This window comes from Gymnogyps californianus, chromosome 19 (genome assembly GCF_018139145.2).
Source record: "Gymnogyps californianus isolate 813 chromosome 19, ASM1813914v2, whole genome shotgun sequence".
Lineage (NCBI taxonomy): Eukaryota > Metazoa > Chordata > Aves > Accipitriformes > Cathartidae > Gymnogyps > Gymnogyps californianus.
In genome coordinates, this window is record NC_059489.1 from 1,512,795 (window position 1) to 1,534,175 (window position 21,381).

Genomic DNA, 21,381 nt, shown 5'->3' on the forward strand with positions numbered 1-21,381 from the left:
ATCGACGTTGCACCGAGTCCAGCCTGAATCGGTATTTTGCTTGTGTCTCTGCAGCCCTGCATGCCTTTGCCTTGCAGGGTGAGTGAGGATGGACCAGAGGGACTCGGTTGACATGGGCTTGCGTGAGCCACAGCTTGACTCGTGCATTCCTGGTTTGCTCTGATTTCCTTTGCTTAGGGGAAAGTAAATAGCAGCCCTTCTGTTTGTTTTGTTTTGTGGCATTCTGGCCCTTTTCCACTGGCTCTGGAAGGAAGGAAGGATCCAGCTCTGAGGAAGGGAAGCCTTTTTTGGGAGCCTCATCAGGGAATGTAGCAAAGCCTTGTATTGGGAAAGGTCCTTCCCCTTCTAGCTCTAAATAAATAGGAGTACCTGGGCATGAGTTTTATTAACTTACCGAATAAACCCAACCCAACTCTTCCCTGAGGCCAGCTGCGGAAGGTTATGGATCCGTGTGGGACTGATGCCTGGGACCGGCTCCCCCATATCCCCCGTCCCAGGCAGGTGGCAAGGGCAGGATTTCAAACATGATCCCTGGTGCTGACCACAAAGCCCACCCATGGGATCCCCTGAAAGTCTCTTATTAGAGTCCCACTTCTTGAGGCTGGCACCCAGAAACCCCTAAAGGTTTATTTAAAATCTGTTTGCCCATATGATCTGTGGAAAGCCTGCCTGCCTCCCACCCACCCCTTCCCTGCCCGTGTGCAGTGGTTTTAGTGATTGAAATCCAGTTGTTGCCAGATAGGGTGAAATTATTTGCAGAAAAAGCACAAAGTTATAATTATACTAATTTTTAGAAAAGTGTTTTGTTTTATTAATGGAGGTAAAGGGTTATTTACTTCCAGAGTGCAATCCGTCAGCTGCTCTTAATTATAATTTTCTCTCTTATTAAGCATTAATAATTTCAAAAAACCATTACATTTTGAAGCCCCAAAGCTAGAGCTAAAGAGCAGAGCTGCTCTGAATCGAAGTCAGGGTTAAATTCCCCTCCTACCCTCATTAAGTTTATGGGGACAATCACTAACTGCGCTGACAGCAGATGAAATCCGGAGCAGTTTGACGGCGCTGGCAGCAGCGTGGCTCTGCGGGCTGTGACAGCAGGGTTGCATGGGGAGCGAGGAGGTGAAAAAATCCTGCTGTAAAAAAGCTGGGACTGAGCAAACCTGGCTTAATTCTTCATTCAATGAGCTCCTGCACTGGATACACATTTCTCCACCATTCCCTTCTCCATTATGTACCTGTGCCTGTGATAAAGCACCTCTTTCCCCGCTGGTTACCTCGAGCGGGTATTACTGACTCATAAGGCTGGTAATGTAACATGGGGCTTTTCTCTCCTCTGTGGCTCAGCCTTTGCTGATTGAATTTCAATTACTGTTTGGGGCCTGGCTCAGAATTGTAAAAGAGGATAAATTTTCCAAAAGGAAGAGCACACTGGAATACCAGATCTCCCCTGTACCTGCCAGAAGAGTCTGGCTGGCACCACAGGGAGGGATACATAGCTGTTGGGGGGGTTTCTGCTGGATTCTGGACAGCGTCTGACCTTTTTGCTGATTGAATTTGAGCATTCTTTCTTGTTAAGTTTTAGTCCTGGAATAAGCAGAAAGCAGGCAGCAAGCTCCAAGGATGTGGGTGCTGACCCACTGCTTGCAGCTGAGTGTGGACTGGAGGGGACGTGGGTGCTCGGACTGCCCCGGGGTTTGCACCCATGCTTTGGGTTGGATGGGCTCTGTTGGTGGGAGCCTCCTGGGCTCTAAAAGCTAGTGGTGATGCTCGAGAAACTTCAAGCTCCCTTCCTTGCTGCAGTGATGCTCTGCACCCTGCCCACGTCTGGGTGGGCTCAGGGAAGGAGTCGGGAGTCCTCTGCCTCCCTTTCCTGTGACCGCGGTGCCGGTTCACGGCAAAGAGCGGCTGCCCTGAGACGGCATTGCCTGTAAGACTCGCTCCCGTAGCATCCACGCTCTTACTCTGAACACCTGAACGAGGCCCCATTTATCTGCAGGCACACCGAGTGCTATGGATGGTTCCTTGGCTGTTCTTTGATCTTAAAATCTGCCTTTGAATTCGCTCATAGCATAACCCCAAATTAATGCCTCCACTGTGAAAAGTAAACCTGCCATTAAAATGACAGAGAAGCAGCGAGTGAGGTTGCAATTGGTTGGGTGGTGAATGTCAGGGAGAGGAAGGCTGCTTTCATGTAGATCACAGAAAATATATATGCACAGATCTATAACTGCAGCACAATGCCAACTTGCTCTCAGGGTAAACTCTGACTCACGCAGACTGACTTGACACGCTGTCTGCTTTGAAGATGAGCTGTAAAGAGTCAGTTTTTGTGCCTCTTGTGTGCGTATGTCCCCAGGGAGGACAGTCCCCTTGACGCCCGCGGTTGCAGGAGGATGGATAAGTCGCTGCCTTGCGATGCTCGGTGGTCGCCCTTCAGTGCAAACGGCTCTGCGCGGTGCTGGCCGGCATGCCGCCTCCCGGCTTGTAGGTGCCATGGGTGGCTACAGGCGAGTGACGTAAAACAGACATTTGCTCTTAATCCGGTGGAACATCGTGCTGTATTAATAGGCTGACGACCTGCCAGGGAGGGCACGCTGCTGGGGAACTGGGGGAAAAAAATGGCTTGTTTGTTGCTTTCTGCTCAGCCTGGCTGAGGATCCTCTGCTGGTGTTTGGACCCCGTGGGTGTCTCTGCTTTTGCACCCACTCGATGCTCTGGGCACGTGGCCGTGGGGTGGTGTGTCTGTGTCCTTACGGCTCTGCTGGTCCCGGGGAGGGTGTGTGTGTGTGTGTGTCAGGGTGTGCTACGCTCAGGGTGTGAAAATCTGCGTGGTGTGTTTTCCTGTCTCCCCCCATCATGCTCTAATTATCAACGAGGTGGTGAAAGTGATGTGACTTTAATCTGTTGTCCGCAGGCTTCAGAGCTAATGCAAACTGAAAAACTGACTGGATGAGTCTCCTCTTTGAGTCTCAGGCTGTTTGTAGGCTTGGGAAGGCGTCTTGCTGTTGGTTTACATTTTGTATGTGTTTTTTTTTTAAGGCCTGTCAAGACTTTATAGGTGAGGAACATACTATACATATAAATAAATGCTATGAGGGCCGATTTCAGAGTTTAATTTCTGGGCTTTAGGTTGTCTTGGTTGGAGTCCAGTGCCCAAAAGAGTTACCCGTGAAAGCCTAGGACGAGCCCTGCCCATGGGGCCGATCGGAGGGGAACCAGCCCATTCCCTAGCTCAAAATTCAGCAGTGCCCCGTGGGACAGTCCTGAGCTTCCGAAGGAAGGAAGGGAAGTTGGTTAGCTTCTCGTTGGTGGTAATCAGGAAGTGTCTCGTCCCTTATTATGCCTCTCTTCTGTAATGAATTAACAAATTAATTGCACTGGCTGAAGAGAATGAAGGGCCTCTCCTGTGGATTTATTGCGCTGTGCTTCACGAAGGTGTTTGAGGCTCCCCTGGCTCTGCCGCAGCTCCTGCAGACAAGCTGAGGAGTCAGTGTCTCTCCTGAGCTTTGGTGCTATTTTGGTAATTATGGGATGTACAAGACACAGAGAGGAGAAAAAGAGCAGAAACTGTGTCCTTGGGAATGAGCTGGCTGCGGGCTGGGTCCCCGGAGGCTGCGCTGGCGCCCGTGGGGCTGCGATGCTCGGGGGGATGCGGGGAGAAGGGGCTGTGCCCCAGCAGCGCTCCTTCTCCATCCGTCTGCCAGGGACTTGTGCACATCCGCGTCGCTAATTGTGGGTCTAAAGGAAGTTGTGTTTTAATGTAATGTAATTAGGCAGCACTGGCATGGTGTGGCTCTTCATTTGAGGGGTGATGGATCGCTAGCTGAACCCTGCTACATCCCACCAGCCCTCCGAGGAGCCCTCGCCGTTCCCCTCCCAGGGCTCCTGACATCCCACCCCGTAGCGGCAGCCGCCCGCTTTGTTTGCCCTTTTCCCATTAATTCAATCTGCACTGATAGCAAATCATTACCGAGGAGTATATTGTGTAAAAATGAGCTGTTAATTGAAGTTTTGTTTGCTTTTTCTCTTACCCTTGCAAAAAGCCTTGCATAATAAAGGACTGTAAAAATACATGTTGCCATGCTACAAACACACAAGGTGGGAAGGGGGCAGGGAGAGAGAAAAGAGGTGAAGCTGGTCTCCATTAGACTTTAATAAGCATGTGGAGAAAAAGCTCTTGTTAATCCCATCAGAGGCTTAAAGGTTTATTGCTAACAATTAAAATCTCATATTGTAGTGCTGACTCGATGCCACAAACCTCTCTGCTGTGTCCTGCTGAGCAAGCCGCGGGCATCGGGGTGGTGGTGTGTGGGGTAGTCCTCAGGAAAATATCGCTTAGGAAAATATCCCTTAAGGATCTGGCCGTGGCTGTAACAGGCAGGTTTCCTCCCAGCAAACAACTGGGAGTGTATATGCATCCTAACTGGTTTTGGTGGGCAGCACTTGTACGCTCAAAAACTCTGCCTGGAGCAACCGGTCCTTTGAAAAATGAGTTTACTGGTTGTGTTTCGAGTTTCTCTTAGCTTCTTGGTGGACAGGAGGTTAGTGACACGAAATGTGTCTCCTGCTGTTGCAGAGGTGGGTTTTGTTTGTTTAACAAGTTGTTTGGTTTTTTTTTTTTTGCAAGGTTGCATGGTAAAAGCAGCAAAAACATTCCTATGCTTTTGTTTTTGTAATGGCAAAGGTTACAAAAACTGCCTCCTTTCTGCCATGTAAAACATTGCTGTTGCAAAACATCACGTTTTGTAACAAACCTCCTGGGTTTCCCGAGGAGCCTGGGAATTGCATATGTATTCCCTCCTCCCAGGCAGTGCTCACCCCGGCCCCACAACACCGGGGCTGCCGCCTTCCCAGACTGGGTGCCAGCAACATTCCTGCTGTGTTTTTCCTCCCTCCTGGAAAGGCCAAAGCCCCAAACATGCCAACGAGAAAAATCCGTACGTTTGTTTTTAATATGAATATTGCTTTGGCCAAAAAGATGGATTGGCCTGTGCCTGTCTCCCCTTGGAGCCCCTCACGGGGTTCTTGGTGGGTCTGGGGCAGCTGCTGCTCTCCGGGGCTGGTGCCGGCGGCACGTGCCCGCTCCCCGGCAGCGATGCTCGCGGGGGTCCAGCCGTGCCGTATACCGGCTGGGAGCGGGTACCCCAGCATCCTCTGATCGGAAGGGCTGTGTTTGCCTGGGGCTGTGCGGGATGCTTTCCTTGAGTTCTTGTTGGAGGGCAGATTTGGTTTATTTGAGGGTTTGGGGTGGGTTTTAATAAATTTGCCTTCCTCCCTCCCTAGGGTTGCCAGACTTAGTGTTCCTGGGTGTGCTCGGCGTTGCCAGATCATGAGAGCTGCGGGTTTCAGCGCTGCCAAGGGTCTCCCATCGGCTGCTGCCGGACGAGGCAGCTCCCAGGGGAGCCCCCGTGGCCGGGGCTGCTCGGGGTCACCCCGCAGGACACGCCGGCTGTCCCCATGCTCCTGGTGACACAGAAGGGAGGTGATTTATTCCTCCTGCCCTCATAGCCTGTCAGCAGAGGCCAGTGATTAAAGCTGCTGTTTGTAATTTTCAAGAATTATGAGTTATCAAAGTGGCTGATAATTAGCAGTGAATAAAATGTACTTGCAATAATATTACATTAGTTACAGATAAACTGATACCAGCCTTCCTTAATATTCACTTAAGCTTCCCTGTTTGCAGTTATTAGGGGAAGGCTCTGGTGTCATGTTGCTGCCAGCTGCGTTGTCCGGACGAGAAAGGCCTCCCAGCCTGATGTTGATCTGCTCGTGAGACACTGCCGGAGCAGATCTGCCGTGAAAACGCTGAAATTTTTGTCTATGGATGAACCTTTCCTTCCCAGATCCCGTGGCAGCGCTGCCATAGCTACAAGCCGCCTGCCTGCTGCAGGCAGGGCTGCGTGCTGGGCCGGGGGAGGATGCAGGGCTGGAGGAGCCAGATGGAAGATGCTCGGCGTGGGAAGCGGGGAGCCCCCAGGCCTCCCCCCGTGCCTGCTGCTGCTGCGGCTCCGGAAAAATGTCAGTGGTCCCGGCGCAGGCAGCAGGGCTGGCATGGGGGGCATGCACCGCCGAGCCGCGGGGAGGGCTGCAGTGCTTGGCGTGTTGCAGGATCAGGCCCTCAGGGTCTCTTCTTCCTTGGAAAATTGGGTTTCATGAGGATGGTCTCACATTAAATAATTGCCAGATTGATCGTTTGGCTTCTAGGCTGAAACCAAGCTCAGGGTTGCCCCGCTCCTGCCTGGTGCTGAGCAAGCCGGTGCCGGCGGATTTCCATAGGGGCTCCGACCGTCATCGAGGAGCGATTCCTGTCCAGCCCCCTCACTGGCTGGGTAAGCAATCCCAACCCAACGCAGCACTCTGCTCCGGAGCTTCTGCTGCCACTGATGTGGCACTGGGACAAGGATGTATTTGGGACCTGGCTGTTGAGATGAGGGCTTGGGTTGGATTCATAGACCCCAAGAGCTGCTGATGTCCGCCAGCAGCATGAGCGCATGTGCGATGCTTCCCATGTGCTCACCTTTTCCATTTGCCTTCTCTCGTGTGGTTTGTCTTCTGCCGCGGTATTTGGCAGCAGTTTGTGGCTTCGGAGGACGGTTCTGATCACGGCCTCTGGTTGCACATGCTGTGGTTTAGGTTTTATGAAACTTCAGGCAGTTGAACTCTAGAGGGAAAAATGGAAGAAATCTGTTTTGCAACGTGATAGACAGCGCTGACCCAGCTCTCATTAGCAAGCCCAAAAAGAATTGCCATTGAGGTGCCTTTCTGTCTGCCCTGCCCATTACTGTTGCTCCGTTGTTAGCAATCTCCAAATTAAAATGCAAACCAAGATGTACCTGAAACACTTGGAGACCCTTAAACTTCCATATGAAAATAAATTCGGCTTTCCATCTTCATTACGAGGGGTTGGGGTTACTCGCTGTTACTCTGGCAGCCGGAGCCGTAGCGGTGATCTGGGGTGTGCTGGGTGTCCCCAGGTTTATTCTCAATTTACGGGGACACAGTCTGTCTGATCAAAGGGGTTTGGGTGCTGCTGGTAGGACCCAGTTGCGAGCCTGAGCAGCTGGACTGGGCTGTGCTGGGGCGCGGGGCTGCCAGGCACTGCGGGAATAGAAATAAGGAGATTTGCTTGTGTCCCAGAGCTGCATATTGGATGCTATTAATTATAAATATGACTCCCCCCACTTCAGTGTTAAGAAGGGCCTTTTTTTATTGCATGGAATATTTAAGGTTGCACTTGAGTTGTTGATTTTAGTATTTCAAGTAGGGGGTTGCCAGTAATCCTGGCTTTGAGAGGAGCCACAATTCAAGTCCTCTTAAATGCGTGCCTGCTGACTCCTTCCCTTAACCCATCCCTTCGTGCCAGGTCAATATTGACCAAACCCGTGCTTTTTTTCCCCCAGAAGAGGTGGGGAGACACATTGTTTTTGGGGATGCTATGCTGGGGGAACGCGGTGCTGGCTGACGGTTTGTCAGAGGGATGCCTGGTGGCATCCAGGCTTCTGGCAGCACAACTCGCCGCAGCCTTTAAACCCTGTCCCAGGCACGTCCTCGCCTGCCCAACTGCTTGTGCTCTTCTAATGAGCGCTGGCTTCTGGTCCCGCAGAGCGACACGGAGCCTTTGTAAGGAGCCCCAGCCCGGCGTTTGCTCCAGCATGGTGCTGGGATGGGAGGCGATGTGGCCAGGTGGTGTTTGGCTTTTTTTTTTTTTAATTATTATTATTAAAAAAAATGTAGTTAGAAATGAGGAGGGCTTTGGAGGAGTGTGGGTGTGAGCAGGAGGACCTGCCTTCTGCACCCTCGGCGGTGGGGCTGGTGCAGGGTGCTGCTCCCTGGGGAGCGGGGCTGCGTGGGGGCTTGGCATGTCTCGTGGGACACTGGCTTCCCCAGGGATTGCTGGTGCTGTCCTCGGACACCCCTCCGGGGGACTTTGGGAGCAATGTGACTGGCCGAGGTCTCAAGAGATGAAACCGAAGGGTGCTGAGGGAGGGTGGGGGAGTGTGGGGTGGCTCGCCATCGGTCGCCAGCTCTTGGTGGGTTACAAATGAGCGCTGCTGGCACAGGGATTTGTAGCCGGCGCTGTGCCGGCGGAGATTCACTTGGGAGCATTGAACCCTTGATATGTTGTTTCAAATAACAAAATACCAGCCTGTTGTTTTACATGCAAATGGGTGCTCTCTGATAACTAAGTGCTTTCTAAGGGAGCTCTCTTCCTATCCGATCCTGTTTCATGTTTTTTAACATGAATCCGTTTATCTGCCTCAGAAAAGCCGGGGACTCGCTGCTTTGTTGCTGCACAGCCTTTGTCTCCGTCCCCAGAGGTGTTGGGCTCTGTGCAGACGTGCAGAAGCAGCAAAGCTGAGCGAGTGGCTGATGCACAGAGCTCACCACGAGCTCGCCGGGGGCATGGAGGGGCCGCAGAGACATGCTGTGTCCCTTCCCCACGGCCGGGGGGGGCCGCAGAGACACGCTGTGTCCCTCCCCACGGCCGGGGGGGCCGCTGACACGGGCTGGGGATGTGCGGTGTCTCCTCTTCCTCTCCTTGCTCCCCACCCCTCTTTTCTTTCTCTTACCGCTTTCTGGTCTCTGATCTGTTATCAATGTCTCTCTCTTAATAAGTGTGAAGTCGGAGCCCCTCGGCACCATCAAAACATGGCTTTTTGTTGTCTCTTATTGTTTCTGTGTTAGCTCCTGGACAAGTTAGGAACATTTTTAAAAATTTTTTTAATAAGGTAGTAAAACTTATTCTATTTCTCTTTCCTGTTGAGGTGCTTTCTGCCGTTAGTTGATGCATCATGGTCTTTGTTTCCTGTGGCTTTGCGGAGCCTGTTCCAGGGCGTTTGCTGGGTTAAAGCCAGTAAGATATTGCACGGGAAGAGCAGCGTCACTGGCCTTCCCAGACAAGCAGCACCTCCAGATTTGGTACCAAGTGATCTACCCAAAGCCAGACCATCAGCTTTTTGTCATCACTATTTCTTTATTAATTTATTCTCCTTCACTGGTCAGGTGGAGAAGAGCAGATTATTTCTCAAAGGTGTCACTCGCTCTTCATTTCTTTTTAAAATTGGTTTCGGTTCAATTAGCAACTTGTGCAAGAGGCTGGCCGGGCAGCAGGATGCAATCCGAAATCCTTGCTTCATCTGAAAGCAAGCAGCTGCTGCCTCCTCCCTGTCTCACCCCTTCGCCCTGCAATGCCAGGGCGATGCCATCGATACCGGGGTGATGGCCGCACTGCCGGGATGCTAGCAGGATGGGGCACATTTCCATACAGATTAACTTGGGATTGCTGCAGCTTTTGGGTAACAAAAGCAGGATCCTCCCATTTAGGCGGGTGCTGCGTGGAGTGGGGTGCTTCTTTGCTGTCTGCAAAGATACCTGTTTTCTCTTGTCCGCTTTTACGTGCGGGGCCGTGACAATCTAATGACCTTTCTGTTGTAGCTCCGAGCAGAGGCAAGCGCGGTGGGGACTCCTGCGTCCCAGAATAGTTTTCCTCCAAGCTCCGCAGGTCTTCCTGTCCAAGTCTCTCATTGCATCAGGCTTTTTGAAATAATCAGCCCCCGTGGTTATTTCAGTTAACGCTAATTAGTGGTATGAACTAATTAATGTGGGTTGACTTTCCTCTTCTCTTTCTAATGCTTTTTTAACCCACTGACACATTCCAATTAAGGGACTCATGCAGGGACTGGACTGAAATGACTCAGAGCAATCACAGTTGGAATAAATAGTGTGCTTTACTGAAGGTCACTAATATTTTTTCAAATTGCCGGTGTTGTGTATTTGTGCCTGCTAACAGGGAGGTGACCTGACCTTACAATAAGCATCTGAAATATCTTCAAGTTTGCCTCCATTTCGGTGCAAGCAGATTTGTGGGTACCACGTCGATAAGCATTTGATGTGCTGAGAACGGTGGCGCAGAAAATAGCCGTGGGAGGCTTCTCATCAGGACTGCAGACCTTGAGGCAAGTGGTCTTGACCTCGCAAGGACCTTGCTTGTTTGCATCTGTAGCTGTGCAATGGTAATAGAGGGCATACGCTGAATGTTACCTGCCTGCTTGTGCTCATACAAGTGACTTCTTTTCCCCTTTGTTGGTTTATTGTAACTTGCAGAGTCCTGTGGGCTCTGGCCGTGCCCTGGGCTTGCTTCCCTGCCTCTGCTGACAAGACCCAGTTGAGAGGTAGCTGTCTTTGGGCTGGGGGAAAGCCACAAATGCCGTGGTGGTAAAGCCTACAAAGCTGCTGTTGCAGTGTTTGTAGCTTGTTTAATAAAATACTGGTAGGAGCCATGTGGAAGGAGAGTCTTCTGCTCTGTAAAACCTGCCATTCCCCAAGTCCAAGGCGAGAGCAACGGCAAGGGGGAGGCAGCCGGCAGCTGGAGCAGGGCTGGAGAGCCCTGTGCAACACTTGCAAATCCTTCCTGTGCACTTAAAGGGTTGAGGCTTTACTTCTGCAGCTTCAAATTCCCATCCTTGCTTCTCCTCGGGTTGGCGTTTTCTGGAAAGCGAGTCACTTTCCAGAGGTGAAAACCCGTTTAGCTTTAGCAGGACCAGACTCTCTCCTGGATATAGGGAGACCACGCTGCAGAAGTGCCAGCAGCAGGGCGAGCCCGTGAGTTGCTGTTCTCGGTCTCTTCCTGCCTTATCCAAGTCAGGTCACGATGCTGAAGTTCCCGTCTTTCCTCACTGTGTCATGCCACCCAGGTTTTGCTGGAAAACGCTTGTATTTCTACCTGCTTTTCCAGATATTGCTCACGAGATGAGGTGCAGAGCTGCCGGTGTCTCCCGTGGGCAGGCGCGGTGGGGTGGGTCTCCCTTCTCCCAGGGGAAATAAACACGAGCACCTCATCGGTGCATCTTGTAATTGCTGGGTTAATGGAGGTGAAAGCACCCTGATTAAACTGCAATAGAAAGCAGATAGCAAATATGTGATTAGTATTAATAGCACCGGTCAGACTGTATTATGCAAATGATGGGAGAATAGATGATTTAGTTATTCATCTTTAACCTTTATTTTTGTTTAACGTGACCTTACCCATCAAGTCTCTCGTTACCGTCTCTGACTGTTCAGTGTATGTTCGCTTATTCTGCTGCCATCAATCCACAGCTAATGCCGTGTTCCTGGCCAGTGACACCGGCTGCAGCCTGGACATCCTTCCTTACGGATGCTCCCGGGGGATGGCTCCCAGCCCTGCAAGGAGATGGAGACTGGGGGTCCCGCTCCCCATGTTTTGGGTAGAGCTGGTTACACCAGGTCGTACAGCCGCTGCTGTGGGACGCGTTCCCTTCTCTCAACTGTGCCGTTATGCCTCTAACCCTGTGTTTCCTATCAGTTTTGTGACTGTCTCCGGGTGGGTTTGAGCAGCCTGGGGACATCCAGAGACACCAACCCTCCTGCCACGTGTCCAGCGCCGTGGGGGAAAGGCAGAAACAGCGTCTGCCAAGGGTGGTTTTTTTTTTTTTTTTTTTTGGCCGATGCAGGTAAAGACTCTGGCGCATCCTTGAGTTGCGGCTGGTTTTCGCGAGCTGTGTCCAGGTTGGCAGGTATCTCTCATGGGAGCAGTGTGGTCCCTCTTGCCGCAGGGCGTCTGCTCCGATTCCCTGCAGACTTTACGCATAGCTGGACGCTATTGGTTTTGGCCGTCCCTCTCTGCTTTCTGGAGGTTACAAATGGTGTAGGAATATATTCCAAGTGAGTCTGAAGTTTCATCGGGCCATCTGGACGAGTTCCACTGAACTAACACTGGGTGGTTGTGAATGCAGTGTCTCATTTGATGCTCATATGGGTTCAATTTTGAATGAACTGTTTCCCTTGCAAACTCAATCCACATTGAAGACATGGTACCCTGCTGCAAATTAAACTTCTGCAGAGGTCAGCCCGGCAGCTCGACCCTCTGCGAGCGGCTCAACAGCACTGACAGCAGTGAATGTCCTTCCTTGTCTGTTGGTCTCGTGCAGGTTGACTTTGGAGGGAGTTGTGTTTATGGAATTGCATTTCTTTGCATTTGTGGAATTGTATTTCTTGCTGTTAATGCACCTGAATTTTGGCTTTCCCTCTTTAGCCCCATGCTTCTTGGCCCGCAGCTCCTCCTAACCCTGTTCTTGATGTTTCTGCTGGAAATGCACATTTAAATCTAAACAACTAGACAGTGTGTAGAGAGAGGAGGGAACCCAAAAGACATATATCCCTGCAGCTATGAGAAGCTGCTGTGATACATGCCCCGATCGGCTTCCCAACCACACAGATACCAGAGCAGTCCCTGGGGATGGGGCTGGGAGAAGACTAAGGGGAGATGTGGGAAAAAACCTTAAATTTCTCTCTTGCCTTGCAGGGTTTCAGCGGACCTCCCCACACAGCGTTTGCCTTGAGCTGCGACCAGAGAGCGGTGAAAGAAAAATATGAGCATGAACCTGCCCATCACCTGGACTACGAGAGCGAGTTGTCCATCCGGATAGGTAGAGCTGGGCTCCATCCAGGCAAGCATCCTGTCATATACCAGCTGCAGAGTGTACGGGGGAAAATACCCCTGTTAAACTGGCACCTAGGCTGTCACGTATGTGATTGAAATTAGATTGGTTTTGACATGTGCATGCAAAGTGCACCTTCTCTTCCCTCGCTGGATCTGTCTCTCTGCTGGCTCTTATTCCAAGAATCATTACTTCTGTTTCTACTTTAGTTCTCAAAACCACTTGCACGTCTGTCTGTGCCTATGAATTATTGATAATTAGATATCTCATTCACCAGGGAAATGAAATCATCTGCTTAGCTTGAGATAAGTTTATTTTCAGCGTGGGCGCAGTGAGCGCCAACCCTGCCCTTGCCAAGTGATGCCACGCTGAAGGTGCCCCGTGACACTGACCCTCCGTGGCCCTCCCTAATTATAGACTAGGACTGACATTCATGCTGTCACTCCTTCTTTTGGAGGTTAATAGAATTGTAGCTGCCAAAGTGTAGAATAAAATGTCTTGTTGGCAGCTATTTCCTCCTTAAATAGATTTTAAAGAAGGAATTTCTTAGTTAAGGTGGTGGAACCTCATCAGGCTTCCCCAGCTCCAGGGTGTGTATATGGGACGGGTGGTGGCCACCCTTGCACCCGGCTGCGTGGGGATATGTCCTCTGAGGCAACACAATTTTCTTTTCCTCTACTTAACAGCAGCTTTTCAGTAGACAAAGAAAATGTAACTTAGAGGAGCAATAAGATTAATTCGCTGCTTTTTCTTGATTGGAGGGAAACTGAAATGGCGGTTTACAATCTTGAGTACAACTGGGAGCAGATTGAGATGAAGAAATGATCCTTCTTTTTGCAAAGAATACCGCTAGCCTCTTAAATCAGTCTCCGTTATTTAACTGCATTGCTTAACTGCATGTTTCATAAAGTGTTTCAAATCTACAGGATTTTTTTAGGACTTGAAATACCAGGTTGGATATTTCCAAAGGGATGTGTCCTGGTTTAACCCCAGCTGGCAACTAAGCGCCACGCAGCCGCTCGCTCGCTCCCCCCACCCAGTGGGATGGGGGAGAGAATCGGGGAAAAAAAACCAAAACAACAACCAACTCATGGGTTGAGATAAAGACAGTTTAATAGGACAGAAAGGAAGGCAAATAATAATAAAATGACAATAATACTACTAAAAGAACTAGAATATACAAAACAAGTGATGCACAATGCAATTGCTCGCCACTCGCCGACCGATGCCCAGTTAGTTCCCGAGCAGCGATCCGCCTCTCCCAGCCAACTTCCCCCAGTTTATATACTGGGCATGACGTCATATGGTATGGAATATCCCTTTGGCCAGTTGGGGTCAGCTGTCCTGGCTGTGTCCCCCAGCTTCTTGTGCCCCTCCAGCCTTCTTGCTGGCTGGGGATGAGAAGCTGAAAAATCCTTGACTTAGTATAAACACTACTTAGCTACAACTAAAAACATCAGTGTGTTATCAACATTATTCTCACACTAAATCCAAAACATAACACTGTACCAGCTGCTAGGAAGAAAATTAACTCTACCGCAGCTGAAACCAGGACAGGATGGAAGGAAGTTTTGTGCTAGACCCAATGGGCTTTGGGTCCTTGAGGTCTTTTAGCTCTTGGGGCAATTGCAGCCTTGAAGACTGCTCTAGCCCTGCAGGCTCTAAGGCTGTTGCAAGTTTTTTGGTATTTTTGTAAGGTGGAAACTTCACATCCCAGGTGCAGTTTAGTTTTATTCCTCAAGAAAAAAAAAAAGTAGGCAGCCCTGCAGTTTTCAGAAACTTAAGCTGCTGGGGTTTTATGTTTTCATCTTCTCTTAGCTGCAAACAATAACAGTGCAAATGGTTTTGAGAATAGAAAATTTCCATTAGACTTCATTGTTTTTCCTCTCTCTGGGGAAATGGTATTAAGAATCTACAACATGTTAATTCTTTTATTGTCTCTTGCTATTTTTTTTTTTTTTTTTTTTTTTGCTTACTGAAATGAACTCGGTATTTTCACAAGATACCTCAAGCCTTCCAAGAAAGCAGCTTTCCCCAGCTCTGGGTACTGCTTGGCTGTGCTCTGGGGAGCGCTCTGGGAACATAATGGGTATTTTCAAAGTCTAATGGGTACTAAGTGGAATATTTCAGACTTAATCACTGTTGAATCATTGACCCTTCCTTCATATTTACATGTTTTAAAATTGCTAAAGCTGTGAAAACAAAGAAAAATCCCAAAGCACACCGCTGCCTTGTTTTGCAGTTGTCTTTACTGCCTGGGGATGGTGGTGAGGAGCAGGGGAGCCGGTATGGAGATGGCTGGAGAACGTGTAAACATGCAGCTCTCCAGGGCCCTGCATATCTGAGGTCTTTGCTGTTAGAGATGTAAACGCGTATTTAACGTGGCTGTGTGAGAGGCTGGGAGCAGAAGCGACTGCGTGATCACGCTCGGGTGGTGGCATCCTTGTAGCCGCACTAAGCAAGTGAGAAGACTTCTTTTAGACCTGTAGAAGGGGAGATGGAGGAAACGCAATAGTTAGATCTATCCCTCATTTACTCTGTTGGGAGAAAAAATTCTTGTTCTGCTCTTTCCCCCCAGTCAGCAGTGTGTTGGGGTGGCTCTATTTTTCCCCATCATCTCAAATCCCTTGGTTTCCCATCACTTGCAAGTTGTTTGTAGGGAGCCAGGAAGCACGGTACCATCCGGACGGGACTGGGAGCCCCCTCTCTCCCTCCACTTCTCTCCTCTGCGCCCCTTCTCCTCCAGCTCCTCTCCAGCCCGCTGCTGCCGTGCGATCGCAGGCATCGATGCTGAATCGAAAGGAGATTTTTACGGGAGTTGCTAACAGCTGGCTGCCTCGTGGATGCGTGAAGCAAGGCACACGTATCCGTGTGAAATGGCGTATGGGTGGATTTGGTATGAATTGCAGTGAAAAGTCTGTGTCTAGACTTGGTATTTGACGAGTGGGATAATCACTAGGCTTTAATTACTACAAAGGAAGGAGAATCCTGCCTTGTCTTTAATATATCTGGGTAGGCAAGGGATGTAATCTGTATTTCGCTGCCTCCCTTGGAACAGATTGGGATAAAGCTGAGGAGGGTTTGTTCATTCCTCTGGGTGCAGGTGAGGCCCCCTCCGGTGCCGGGGAGGGACCCAGCAGGCTGTGCCCTCCTTGCCGTGGGGGCTACGGGCTGCCCTGGTCCCTAAACCTCCCCCTGCAGCCCCAGGGCAGGGAGCAGCTCAGCCTGCTCGAGTTTGCAGACATTAAAACCAGGGGAAATAGTTTCGGCAGGGTCACTGCAGGCTGCGGGACTGGAAGGCCAGGTTTGACCCCTTAAATCGTAGCTACGTGCGCGGTGTTCTTGGGTAGTTCTCAGAAAGGATTTACATACAGCATCGCACCTTGAAACCTGAGCTGTGACTCATGCTCTTATAAACTGTATATTTAACAGCGAGGCATGTTGATTCTTTATCGTGTCCTGGTGCCGAATGATTCACGTCGCTCCAAATCAGATTATGGAGCGGAGTGGGAGGGCAACAATGTTCCCCGGCAGCCTCCTCCGCTCTCACTTTAGCGTCCTCGCTACCCTTTTTCCAGGTGGAACAACATCTGTGTCCAGGGATATGCTTTTTAGGTGCGCTGGGGCAGAGGAGTTTACAGCAATGTGTCTGTAAAGTGTCCGGAGTAAAATACCAAATATCATTTTGGTGCTCAGCTGGGAGCATCCTCAGTGGTTGTCACAGCTCCGGCCCTGGGGAGTTAAGAGTAGTAGTCTCTGAGCTGGCTGCTGACCCAAGCTGCAAATAAATGTCTGCTGAAGTACCTGGCTAACCAGCAGCATCTCTGCTTGCTTGTTGTCTGTCCCAGATGCACGGACGTCTGTGCCAAGGGGATGTGATGTGTTTCTGGCATCGTGCTGGCAACACTGTTAAGTCACTAACGTTATTAAGGGGAATCAGGGTTTGTTTTAATGACTCGACTGACTTTTGGTGGGGTATGATTTAGGAAATGGTAATCTGTGTTCCTGCATAGATGTTCAGTAAGCAAATCCAGATGGGTTTAGTAATTGGAAAAAGATACTGGTGTTTGAAATAGTGTACTTAAGAAATGAAATTTCATTAAACTTGTTACTTAAATGAGCCATGGGGTTTGGGGGCATCGTGGAGAAACCTCATTACACAGAACTTGTATTTTTTTTTTTTTCTTTCCTTAAATTCGAGCTGCTGCATCAAACCAGCTGCAATGTTGCAGAGGCTTAGGCGGTGTTTCGGCTGGGGAAGCCCTGGAGCGGGAGAGGCGGCTGGGCTTGGGCAGCACGTGGGCTGGGGACACCACCAGCGCCCGACCCGGCGTGGGTCCCTCCTGCTGCGCTACCCCACGACCTGCTGTGCCCATTTCAGCAGCGTCACCCAGCCTCTGCTCTAATTTTCTACCTCCTTCCTGAGGCTGTCATTTTTTCCCATTTTTGCTTTATTTTTCCCCTTCAGAGGAAGCTATTGTGCACCAGGGCTGCTGGAGCGGACTGCACACGAGAGGGAGCAGACCCTGCTCACGTAGCATCTCTTTCATCAGTGCCCAGGTAGTTCAAGTCCTGTAATGATGTAGTAAACTTCTGATGAAAGGGAGGACGGGAGCCGGGGACATAAAAGAGGAGGCAAAACCACTTAGGGACCAATACGAAGAGAGGGCATGAGCTGAGTTGTGGGATTGGTACTGATGCTTCAGGCAGCATATGGGTATGGTTTGCCTCTGTCTCTGGTTGTGTCCTTGCAGCTGGAAAATTCACTTTTTGCCCTGTTACTGCTGGTGTACCGCCTGGTTTCAGAACGTCCAGCCTTGTCCCAGCTTTTCAGGCTGCACTGATCTGTGGCTGTCCCCCAGTGCCAAGGGGAAAACCCCATAGAAATAGCCAGCTCCCATCATAAGAGCATGAGCGGTTTGCTGGTGCTTACCCTATAAATTTTCTCCTTGTTCCCTCCTTCCCTGAGCAGAAGCAGAGGCCATGAAGGAGGGATGATATATAAAGCCTCTTTAGCCGTGAAACCCGTCGTGATTCATTGGGGTAATATTCAGCCGGAGCCTTGCATGTGCATCCGGAAGGTTCATTAAGTCATTGTAACTTATATAACATGAGTTTCCTTCTGCAAAATGGGATGTTCACCAGTTTTAGATAGTTCCAACTGTATTTGTAATAACTTTGACACGTTCACACCGTGCTTGGTCCAGAAAACTGCTGCTTTCAAAAGACATCAATTCATTTTGAATTTTAATAGCCAGCCTCGATGATGAACGCCTCTGGCAATGTCTGTATTGATTTAAAAACATCCTAATGCCCCTTTCTTGAGCGTTTCAAATGGTTATTGACCATCCTTGTCAGGCTGGGTTCTGTGGTTGGTTTTTATAGTGATGACTAAATGTGGGTTTATATACGCAGAGCTTCAAAAAAATAAATAAAATCGGAGCACATAGTCCCTCATAAACTGATGAAATGCCTTCTTCACACGTAGATCTGTACCCCCATTGTTCTGGTTGCAGCCTTACTCCTTGGATTAGGAGTTTTGAATTTACAGGGCTAAATGCAGCCTGGTGGTTTGTTCTCCTTTGCTCTTGGTCGGTGTTGTCACTGGGTGTAAATGTCTTCCTTTCTTCTGCTTTCCAAGATGCACGTAAAAATGTCTTGGTTATATTTGCAGAGGACCCAGTTCTGCACTCCTACACGTATCGCAGCCTGCAGTAAATAAACCACCCAGTTCAGCAGGTTGCTCCGGGTGTTAAGTCATTAGGATTTCCACCTCCAAACAGCCTGATCCCTAAGGCAATGCCAACCTGTGACCTACCAGGAGAGAGCCCTGGCTCTGGGTGACCCGTGCTGTGTCAAGACTTCCCTTCTCCATCTCCAAGGGCTCTCGAGATGGGGATCTTTGTGTTTCATATCCCATCTGTTTGCTGTTGCTCATTTCCACCTTGCCGGGGGAGCAGAGTCTATTTTCACACATCGTGGTGCTTATTTTATTACTAATAGGGAGGAGGAAGCGGAGAACCAGGCTGTGGCAGCACTGGCAAAATGACTTCCAAATTCCTTGGGTGGAATTCCTCAAGATACTCTTGAGTTAGCGGTACGTCTTTAGGTTCAGCTGCCCTTTGAGGAGGAGAAGTCTTGAGTTGGAAGGCTGTCAGAGGTTGCAACGCTTGAGGAACGGCTCCTCAGGATAAGCCTGGCATAACATTTGGTAGCTTTGTCCTTTGCTTCATTCTCAGTTGAAGAGCGCTGTAATGAGCGTGAGAGCTGCTGGCAAGTGTGGACAGCTGCTTTATCTGCCCGGAGAGGCATGAGCTGCCTCCACACTTGCTGCTTTCACAACTGCTTGGACGGGGAGAAGCGCTGTGCCAAGAGGAAACAACCGTCCCTCTCCGCAGATGACATCTGCGCCTGTGAAATGTGCTCTTGGCATCTCGTACCGCTTCCTGCTGTTCTTTGCAAGTGTCGTCTTTCATGGCTTCTTGTTAACGCATCCTTCTTTCCTGGGCTTCATCCAGTGTCCTCCTAAATGAAACGTGGCCAGAAGGGCTTAGCCTAGCTACAGGCTTTTCTGTTTAATTCTGTTCAACTATTAGAGTTGAAGGAGAGCTACAGCCTTATTTCCATCATCTCCCTTTCAAGATGGGGACCCTTCAGTGGGACCTGCGGGTGGCATTTCAGCTTTCCAAGGGAGACGGTGCAGGTGGAAGAAGCCAACACAAAATTAGCTTGCTAGGGATTTGGTGTATGCCAGCGCTGGTGGCATCGCTGGAGGATTGAGTTGTGCCCCGCAGGTATTGCAGCGGAGGATGCGCTGTGCAGCAGTGCCTCATGCTGTGCACGAGGCGCAGAAGGGGACAGACACTACCTGAGAACTAGAAGGGCTTTGTCTTTGACGTGGCTTTTCCCGTAAGCCTCTTATCCTGCCTAAATCAACACAGGCACAGATTTAACAGCATGAGGACATGGCTTTCCGGCTCTGCTGTTTGCTGTAGGGTCTAGCCATGTCTTTTGCCTATAAAAATGAAGTTAGCAAGCAAAGAGGGCTGGGTAGGTCTGTAAACGCAGCAGGGTTCCTCATCTGAAGTGCTTGGTGACAGATGAGCAAGTGTCTTCATGCCTGCTGCTCGTGGTGGTGCAGGAGGGGCAGCTCCTGGGGAGACCTTTTCAGCCAGCACCAGGACCTGCATGCCCAGCCCGCAGGACTGTGGGTGCTGGGTGCTGGGGCCGCAGGTAGCATCGTGCTGCGTGTGCTTGCTGCTCTGCTCTGTGCTCCTTTTATTTCAGGGTGATCTGTTAATCTATGAGGTTTATTAAAGTCTGTTGAGTGACATGCTGGTTAGGACCCACGCTGTGAAATCAGCGCTGTCGGCAAGCATGGAAGCTGCAGAGAGGCTTTCTGTGGTGCTTATGGCCATTAATCAGAGGAGTCATTTCCCAAATTGAGCCTCGTTAACTCTGTTGCAATATTATCAAGGAGCTTTAATTTCCTGGCTACACCTGACAACCTGTTAAGTCTTTTTAATTCTGCAGCTGTATGAACTAGGTTACTCAAACTCATTTCCATCCGCAGCCTGTTGATGCAGGCAGCTCTGATGGCTTCTGCGTGGTGCTCGGCAATGCTGCAGGGGTCAGGCGAGTGTGTGCACACGCGTGTGCAGGGATAGGCGCTGGTGCTGAATTAGTCCTCTAGAAATAACTCTCCTGACTTAGCAAGGTAATAGGGCGTTAAAACAACCCCTGAGGAACATCTCCAGAGATGCACGTTGCATCAAACCTGTGTCTTCCCGGAGTGGTTGTCCTGCGGCTCGGGAACTGGCTGGAGGGCTGAAATCCTGTCTCAGTCCAGTTCCAGGCTGGAAGGGGATTAGCACAAGTGAAGCTTGGGAGAAACACCACTCCACTGCAGCTGCATTCAGGAATCCCTTAAATTTCAAGGTTTATTAAACTGAACTAACAAGCAGTATCGTTGCCTCTGGAGTGGATGTCATTTTGGCTTCATTCAATAAGCACAGTAATTCATTTATTTTCTAGCTATGGTTCTTCAGTTGAATGGGAATGGGAATAATTTTTAGTCACCCTAAGGATGCTGTGGAGGAGTGAAATGAAAATCAGGAGCTCTAGCAGTCACTCTGCATTACGGCAGCAATATCAGCCAAGGAGTGATGCCAGGGCATGTACCATGAAGTGTACGAAGGCCATCATCATTACTTTGAAGGAAAGGGAATAAACTGCCTCAAAAAAAAAAAAAAAAAAGACTATTCCCCACATTCAAACTAAACAAACATTTTAAGGGTAATGAAGTATATAAAAAGCCATAGCCCAGCTGTGTCATTGGGGATTGACTGTGGCTTCAAGACTGGAAAGGTGTGTGTAATGGGGTTTGCAACGGATGGGCCGGGGCTTGGAGCAATCCCAAACCGGAGTTTTTGGGGAGGGCACTGAAGTGGTCCCCAGCCCCAGCGCATCTGTGCAGAGCAGTTTGACCACATTATGGAGACAGATATATATGTGTGTCTGTGTATATCTCCATATATATATATATATATGGTAATGTGCTGTGTGGTTCTGGTCACCCTTTCAGGTGACCTGTTCTCTTCTCTGCAACGTGGCCATCAAGGGATCTATTCAGGTAAAAGCCTGTGCTGCTTTGGGATTTTTAATTGTTGCCCCGTGCCTGGTGCATGGCGGTGGTTGGGGCGTGCTGGGAGCATCCTGGCTCTGCTTCTGCTTCGAGTCAGCTCTGAGCAAGCGCAAACCTCCTCAGCAAAACTGCAGTTGGTCTCTGGGTGCAAAGAGGGGCATGGGGGAACACCATGAACCGTATTTTTATTGCCTAAAAGCATGAAGCGCTTGTGTGGGGCTTTCTGTCTTTGCAAGGCTGCACAAATGGTTTCTGAGCTGCTGAGAGATGGCTAGAAGT

At 49.9% G+C, this 21,381-nt stretch overlaps 1 protein-coding gene across 2 annotated transcripts in view; it reads left to right on the plus strand.

The window, feature by feature from the left end:
• The window catches only part of SLC39A11 (solute carrier family 39 member 11), a 97,752-nt gene that overhangs the window by 15,515 nt on the left and 60,856 nt on the right, over positions 1–21,381 (plus strand). For both annotated transcript variants that reach the window (XM_050908412.1, XM_050908413.1), the window contains exon 5: positions 12,323–12,467. In XM_050908412.1, the coding sequence (XP_050764369.1) occupies positions 12,323–12,467 (145 nt within the window). The remainder of the gene's footprint in view (positions 1–12,322; positions 12,468–21,381) is intronic.